Source organism: Tupaia chinensis, unplaced genomic scaffold (assembly GCF_000334495.1).
Source record: "Tupaia chinensis unplaced genomic scaffold, TupChi_1.0 Scaffold149658_1, whole genome shotgun sequence".
NCBI lineage: Eukaryota > Metazoa > Chordata > Mammalia > Scandentia > Tupaiidae > Tupaia > Tupaia belangeri.
In genome coordinates, this window is record NW_006209503.1 from 462749 (window position 1) to 471459 (window position 8711).

The window sequence follows — 8711 nt, forward strand, 5'->3', positions numbered from 1 at the left end:
ACACACACACACACACACACACACACACACACGTAGGGAGCCTATTCTGTTAAATCAGAATTATCCAAAGACAGATTGTATAAACTTTACTACTTCTACTACTTACTTATAAGAAGATGTAATTCTGGATCTGAATGACTAGTCAACTGCAGATCTAAGCAAATAAGCAATACTCAAAGCTATTTTAAAAATTCAAAAAATAAGAAATATTCGACAATAAGGCATATGCCAAATAAGTTGTAGAGGAGGAAAACTAGAGGAACAATAAAGAATGTGAGCAAATTAACTGACAAAGAAACTGGAAAACACTGATCTAAGTATTTAAAAGCCACAATGTAATCTTTGAGAATGATTATTAAACTGAACCAACCTTGTCAAAACAAACAAGATTCAGCTGTCCACAAATATTTATCCTCTGGGGACTGATACAGAAAATGCCGAGTTTTTTCAGTCTTCTCTGAGCATACACAATACCAGCGGTCATTGCAGCAGGAAGTGCAGGTGGCACAGTAATTGTAATGATATCAAGAGACTTAATAATTATGACCCCAACTTCTACCTATAATTAACACAAATATAAATATCAAACCCATAATATTAAACATTTACTAATTTAATATGGATATTTCTTTAGTAAAAAAGACTAAATTATTTTCAATTTTATATGTGTGTACATACAGAACTCTATTAATCATTTATAGTTCTTTCCTTCAAAAAAAAAAAGCAAGTTCAATGAATTGTACAATGACACCTATTTTTACAGAACATGGTTCTCATTTTAATAACCTACATACTTCACACAACACACATCCAAAGTAGTTCACAAACTTTGTCAGATATTGAAACATCCTAAAAACACAGTATTGTGCCAGTATCTACAAGGTACAGAAAAGAAAAATTGGACAAGAGAGGTGCCCTCAATTAAGCAATCAGAAATCATTTTAATACTGAATATTATCTATCCCAGTGGGGAGGGGGAGAAAATAAATCTTTTGGTGAATATTTACCTTTGACCCCCATTCCTCACTCCCCCGATTTTAGATTTTTACGGTAGAGTACATGTGCTCACTAGGGAGAGAGAGGGAAAGAAAGAAATCACCCCTAGGGGGGATGGCCACATCATTCTCCTCTACATCATTCTCCTCTCAGTACTTCGGCCTCACACCACATGCACACTCGTCCAACATGTTTTTCAAGCCACTGGGCCTGGGACTCAAAACTGTGGTCAGTCACGTAGGAGTCCAGCTCCTTTATCACAATACCTGCCAGACTCCTGCCCCCCACACTTTTTTAAAAGAGATTTTTTTGCTATAGGGCGTCACTCGCCAGAGTGACAGACAGAAAGTGAGAAATAACCCTCCAGAAGGGATGGCCCTGCTAATTCTTTCTCCTCTCAGGACTTTGGGCAGGCACGCATGCACATACACATGCTCAGTATGAGTTTTAAGCCTCCAGGTCCAAGACTCAGGTCAACCATGTGGCAGTCCAGGCCTTAACCAGTGTGCCACCTCCCTGCCCATTTTCAAGTCATAAGAGAATAAGCAAGATTATCTAAACCAAAGCTATCCAAAAGAACTATCTACCGCAATGATGGAAATGCTGTATATCTGAAGTTTCTGATACAATACCTATCAGTCTCATATGGATTTTTAAAGTTAAATTAATTAAATTAGCATTAAAAGTTTAGTTCCTCAGCTTCAGCAGCCATATTTCAAATTCTTTTTTTTTTATTTTGAGAGGTTTTCGCTATAGGGCGTGTGCGCTCACCAGAAACAGAGAGAGACAGAGAGACAGAAAGCGAGAAATCACCCCCCAAGGGGGATGGCCACGCTGCAACTCCTTCTCCTCCATTCTCCTCTCGGAATCTTGGGCACGCACGCACACGCACCCGGCATGAGTTCTAAGCCACTGGGTCTGGGATGTGAACCGCAGTCGACTATGTGGGAGTCCAGCGACATAGCCATTACGCTAACTGCTGGTTCCCTTCCATATTTCAAATTCATAATAGCATGATAAATAATTAAGAACTTAAGAACAAACCCTCTCGGGATTGGCAGATGGCTTGGTGGTTAAGGCACTGGACTACCCCACAGCCAACTGTGGTCTGAGTCCTAGGCCTGATGGCTTACTTTCTCCCTCTTCCTCTCCTTCTCTGTCTCTATATCTGGTCAAATTGAAGAAGAATAAATAAAAAAAAAATAGTTCTTAAAAAAAGAAAAAGGAAAAGAAAAAGAAAAAAAAACCTCCAACAGTCCCACATACGTACCTCATTTAAAACGCTATTGATGATTGTGTAGATAAACCCAATTCCTGCCACTGCTACAAGACACAGTAGAAACAAGTAGGCATCTCTGTAGAGTTTAAAATCAGTGGGTTTGGGATACAATATGGAACGAACAAGTTGTCCTTTAGAAGTACTAAATCCTTTATAAAAAATGTAAAAGAAAATTACTTATATTTTTACAAGGAAATGAGAATTACCTCCCAAAACAGAATCCCTTTTTAAATATTCACCAATTATCAAATAGGCTAAGACATGTAAGATCCAATAAAACATTTTCTACCTGTCCTAACTACTATGGCTTTGACAAGTTCTCCAGTGTAGAAACGAGTCTGAATAACAGTCGTCCCACAAAACAAAGTGTGTCGCTTATGTGTTTCCGGACTGTATAATTCATCTCCCATTCCTTTTATGTCCACTGAAGGATTTGGCAAATTTGTCTTTGTCACTGGAACACTTTCTCCTAAAATAAATAAATAAATAAAGTTAATTCACAAGTTCTTAAAAGAAAGCATAGAAATCAAACATTTAAAAAAACTCACTGTCCTAAATGTTCCACTATTTACAATAGTCATGAAGAATTCTGAATGTGGATAACATATGGCTATGATAGCTTGGTCACTTTAGTTTTTTGTCTACCAATTTTCTCATACAGAAATACCAAATTCTGTCTCCCACAATTTCAGAAAGTAATTTGTAACTCAAGGGTAATAACTATTTATAGTCAGAAATAATGGTGTTGTTCAGTTTCAAATAATTTCAAGGATGACAACCAGGTACTTGTGATAGACCCAGCACCTATTCTCTTGTCTGAAAGGACTGAATTGGAAAGCACTGTTACCTCAGGTACGTAACAGATGTAAAGACCTACCCCAAATCTAATACCTGCCTACAGACACAGACACACACACAAGAAAAGGCATCTACGCAAGGAAGAGAAGAATGAGTAGCATGGGGATGGCCATGGCTTGAATAATGGTTTGTCCCCTCAAAGGTTTATGTTAGAATTTGGTCCCTGATACAATGGCACTGTGATGTGGTAAGACCTTTACGAGATGAGGCCTAGTAGGTAGTGTCTGGATCATGGAGGCATCCCCCTCATGAATGACGAATGCTATTTTGAGAGACATAAATTCTTACTCTTGCAGAAAAGAGTCAATTCCCTCAGGTCAGTTTCTACACACACTGCTGACCTTCTTGCTTCTGTTTGCCATGCTATGATGGAGCACTGGAGGCCAGCCAAAAGCTGGCCCCATGCTCTTAGACTTTCCAGTTGTTGGAAATATGAATCAAATAAACCTCTATTCTTTATAAATCACCCATTCAGGTATTTTGTTAGCAATTTTAGGATGGACTAAGACAAAGGTTTCTCTTAAACAACTATAAACAGCCGAGTTCTTTTCAAAATTTAATTCTTTATATAATTTATGCTTCTCACTTCAAAGGCAACAAGTATGTAGGAATATGTTTAAAGCTAAGACTCGGGATAAGCAGGTAGCATGGAGGTTAAGGTGCTGGATCCCACACGGCTAATGGCACAGTTCATTTCCCTGACCGGGGCAGCTTGAAAATCACATTGGGTGCATGCGTGTGCGTGTGTGGAGTGCCTAAAATCCTGAGATAAGAATGGAGGAGAAGGGATCATAGTGTGGCCATGACCCCGGGGGATGATTTTTCACTTTCCCTCTCTTCTGGAGTATGCACATGACCTATAGCAAAACTAGAAAAAAAGAAAAAAAAAAGATTAAAAAAAAAGGAAAGATGCTTAGAAATTTCAAAATGAATTGTTTAGAAATCATTTTCTTGCCAGACTATGACAAAAAATTTCAATTAAAAATGATGTATATAATAAAGTAATTTTAATGAATTCACAATCTGCCTCTACATTATGAATTCCAAAGGGAATTCATTTTAAAGCTAACTTCTTCCCAATTTAAAAAATAAATAAGGGACCAACATATGGCATAATGGTTACATCACTAGACTCTCACATAGTCAAACATGGTTCAAGTCCCAGATCTGGTGGCTTGAAACTCACGCCAGGTACATTTGCATGCATGTCCAAAATCCCAAGAGGAGAATAGAGAAGGGTTTGTGGTGTAGCCTAGGGGGTGATTTCTTACTTTCTTTCTCTCTGATGAGCACATGCACCTTATAGCAACAATCTCTCTTAGAAAAAAAAAATAAAATCTTTTTTTTTTTTTTTTTGGAGAGGTTTTTGCTATAGGGCACGTGCGCTCACCACAAAGATAGAAAGACAGAGAGACAGAAAGCGAGAAATCACCCCCCAGGGGGGATGGCCATGCCGCAATCCCTTCTCCTCCATTCTCCTCTTGGGATCTTGGGCACGCACGCACACGTGCCTGGCGTGAGTCTAAGCCACCGGGTCCGGGATTCGAACTGCAGCTGGCTACATGGGAGTCCAGCAACATAGCCATTATGCTAACTGCTGGAACCAATAAATAAAATCTTTACTTATTCCCACTTTTTACACAACAGGGGAGGCAAGCAAAATGCTGTGTTCTCTGTGGAGAAGGACTTCTTTCCTCTTCCCTTACCATAAACCATTTTCTCCTATCGAGAGTGGCCACAGGTAGGCATGAGAGGAAATCGATATCAGAATAGTGATTTAAACACAGATAATTCTGAAACTACTTAATCCTAATATAACTACACACAAATCACGTGATATTAACTCATTTGGTTTACCTGTTAACATGCTTTCATTTACAATGCAAGTACCATTAATAAGCACTGCATCACAAGGCATAACTGTTCCATTTAGTGGAATGACCACGACATCTCCTGGCACAAGGTCTGTAGAAAAGATCTCTTCTATTTCTGAATTTAAAAAAGAAAAAGAAGATTAAAAAAAAATTCTTCAAACTGGAATAAAAATATAGCAAACAAAACAATATATCCAAAGATCACATGATCTTGGTAAGTTAATAATATGATGAGTTGAACAGAAACATCCCAATAAAATAAAAGTATCAACAGATAAGATTATTTGGCTAACGAGGCATGACATGTCAGCCAGTTTGTACCCTGACGGGACACCGACTGAGCACAGGGAATGCCAAGTTTCTTCTGGCCACACAGGTCATAACTAAAGCCCAACATCCCCCTTGACAAATTATAAATTAAACACTGTAATATTTTATCTAGTTCATTATTTCCTTAGAAATTTAAGTTCGCTAAATACTTTTTACAAAGATCTTCCGACGGGTAAAAGGTTTTTCTTTAGGGCCACCTTATGTTTAGGTATCATCTCTTCCTCTCATTCTTTCTTCTTCCTAAGGTTTAACACTGTACTCAGAAAAGAATTATAATAGTTTGCAAATAAAGATGGGGGAGAAAAGTACTGCTTTGAAACACTTACAGAGAACAAACATTCATTTCTTTCCTTCGAAAATAAGGCAGTAGGGGCAGGGGCAGTGGTATAGCAGTAACATGAAGCTCTGTGATTTTTTTTTTTTTGGAGAGGTTTTTGCTATAGGGCACGTGCGCTCACCACAAAGATAGAAAGACAGAGAGACAGAAAGCGAGAAATCACCCCCCAGGGGGGATGGCCATGCCGCAATCCCTTCTCCTCCATTCTCCTCTTGGGATCTTGGGCACGCACGCACACGTGCCTGGCGTGAGTCTAAGCCACCGGGTCCGGGATTCGAACTGCAGCTGGCTACATGGGAGTCCAGCAACATAGCCATTATGCTAACTGCTGGAACCAATAAATAAAATCTTTACTTATTCCCACTTTTTACACAACAGGGGAGGCAAGCAAAATGCTGTGTTCTCTGTGGAGAAGGACTTCTTTCCTCTTCCCTTACCATAAACCATTTTCTCCTATCGAGAGTGGCCACAGGTAGGCATGAGAGGAAATCGATATCAGAATAGTGATTTAAACACAGATAATTCTGAAACTACTTAATCCTAATATAACTACACACAAATCACGTGATATTAACTCATTTGGTTTACCTGTTAACATGCTTTCATTTACAATGCAAGTACCATTAATAAGCACTGCATCACAAGGCATAACTGTTCCATTTAGTGGAATGACCACGACATCTCCTGGCACAAGGTCTGTAGAAAAGATCTCTTCTATTTCTGAATTTAAAAAAGAAAAAGAAGATTAAAAAAAAATTCTTCAAACTGGAATAAAAATATAGCAAACAAAACAATATATCCAAAGATCACATGATCTTGGTAAGTTAATAATATGATGAGTTGAACAGAAACATCCCAATAAAATAAAAGTATCAACAGATAAGATTATTTGGCTAACGAGGCATGACATGTCAGCCAGTTTGTACCCTGACGGGACACCGACTGAGCACAGGGAATGCCAAGTTTCTTCTGGCCACACAGGTCATAACTAAAGCCCAACATCCCCCTTGACAAATTATAAATTAAACACTGTAATATTTTATCTAGTTCATTATTTCCTTAGAAATTTAAGTTCGCTAAATACTTTTTACAAAGATCTTCCGACGGGTAAAAGGTTTTTCTTTAGGGCCACCTTATGTTTAGGTATCATCTCTTCCTCTCATTCTTTCTTCTTCCTAAGGTTTAACACTGTACTCAGAAAAGAATTATAATAGTTTGCAAATAAAGATGGGGGAGAAAAGTACTGCTTTGAAACACTTACAGAGAACAAACATTCATTTCTTTCCTTCGAAAATAAGGCAGTAGGGGCAGGGGCAGTGGTATAGCAGTAACATGAAGCTCTGTGAGCCTGACCTACATGGGAAGGGTCCAGCCTCATAACTGTGATCCAGGGCTGGCAGGGGGGACCACAGTATCAAAACCTTGACTGGGATGCTATCTCTTTACTTCTGTCTCTATCACTAATAGAAGAAAGAAATTTACTAAATTATAAGAAAATAACTTTTTAAAAATGATATTGACTTTTCTTAAAGCTTTAACACCATTTGAAATTCTACTCCTTTTAGGTATATCAGAAAATAAAACGTTGGGTCACCCAGTGACGTGATGGTTAAGGTGGCTGGATCCCACATGGCTGACAACGTGGCTCAAGTCCCAGACCCAGCAGCTTGAAAAACGTGCCATGTGTGTGTGCTCACATGCCCCAAAATTCCTAGAGGAGAATGGAGAAGGAATTGTGGTGTGATCACAACCTGGGAGGGGGTAGGTGGCATGCTTTCTCACTTTCCCTTTCTCTCCTTCTCATCTGGTGAGTGCATATGACTTATAGCAAAAAATTAAAAAAAGAAAGAAAACAAAATGGCATGATATCTATAACTATACAAAGAGGGTGAGGGAGATAGAGGTTGACTGGTATGTCTGTCCTAACACTGCAAATATCCCCAAACAACAGAATAAGAGGAGGGTAAGTACTGACACAATACACATCTGAGAGCAACTGGGGGCGGCACACTACACATCTGAGAGCAACTGGGGGCAGCGCTGATGTTCTCAGCTAGACTAGCAAGTGACTAGGAAACAAAGAGAAGGAAGTAATCACTTAGGTGCAGACTGAGTCAAAGAGAATAGAAACTGATTTGGCATTCTATTAACAAATAAATCAAAGTGACTACTGCCTCCAAGGCCTATGATGCTGTTCTTATCTCCTTTATTTCTTCAACATCTCATCAAACAAACTTACATGCCCAAACCATTACCCTGCCTACAATTCTGCTTCTCTCCAGTATCCCCTATTTAATCCATAGCACTAACATTCACCCATTCATCCAGCCCTGCCCACGACCCTATATCCAAAGAATCACCAAAGCCTATTCAATGCCTGTATTTAAGTATCCTTCAAATCTAGTTCATCACTCTTCACCACAACCCCGACCTTGATCCAGGTTATGTCTTCAGTATCATTCTCTTCTAAGCCAGTCTGAACATGGAAGCCAGTATGGATTTTCCCAAAGAACAAATATGGTAGCACTTTTCTGCTTTAAGAACCCTTCAATGGCTTTTCATTGCCTTGTGGACAAGTCCAAACTCCTTAACATACCATACAGAAGGCCCTTTGTATCTGCCATACTGAGTTTCTTTCAGTTCTTAAATGACTGCACTAAATCTTATTTCCAGGCCTTTGGACTCTTAGAACACTCCTCTCTCCCACTCTCAACCTCACCTTACTAACTTCTCATCTACCTTTTATCTGGCTTAATTCCTCATGCAAAGAGTCATTGCTTAAAAATACTTCAAAGCCGGAGACCAGCAGGTGGCATCGTGGTTAGGGTGATGGACACTCCCACATGGCTGACCATGGTCTGAGTCCCAGACCTGGTGGCTTCTTTTCTCCCTCCCCCCCTCCCCGTGTCTCTCTCTGGTCAAATTAAAATAAATGAATGAATAAATAAAATTAAATAAATAATAATTTTTTAAAAAAAGAAAGTCGGGAACCAGCAGTTAGCGTAATGGCTGTCGCTGGACTCCCCCATAGTGGACC

The 8711-nt window shown here is 39.2% G+C and overlaps 1 protein-coding gene across 5 annotated transcripts in view; it reads right to left on the reverse strand.

The window, feature by feature from the left end:
- The window catches only part of ATP13A3 (ATPase 13A3), a 102383-nt gene that overhangs the window by 54330 nt on the left and 39342 nt on the right, over window positions 1-8711 (reverse strand). For all 5 annotated transcript variants that reach the window (XR_003548395.1, XM_014585363.2, XM_014585364.2 and 2 more), the window contains 4 exons: window positions 6263-6394; window positions 2565-2744; window positions 2267-2424; window positions 371-559 (listed from right to left, as the gene is read on the reverse strand). Coding sequence is in view for 4 of the 5 variants with exons in the window: in XM_014585363.2 (XP_014440849.1) it covers window positions 371-559; window positions 2267-2424; window positions 2565-2744; window positions 6263-6394 (659 nt within the window). In the remaining variant the exon portion in view is untranslated. The remainder of the gene's footprint in view (window positions 1-370; window positions 560-2266; window positions 2425-2564; window positions 2745-6262; window positions 6395-8711) is intronic.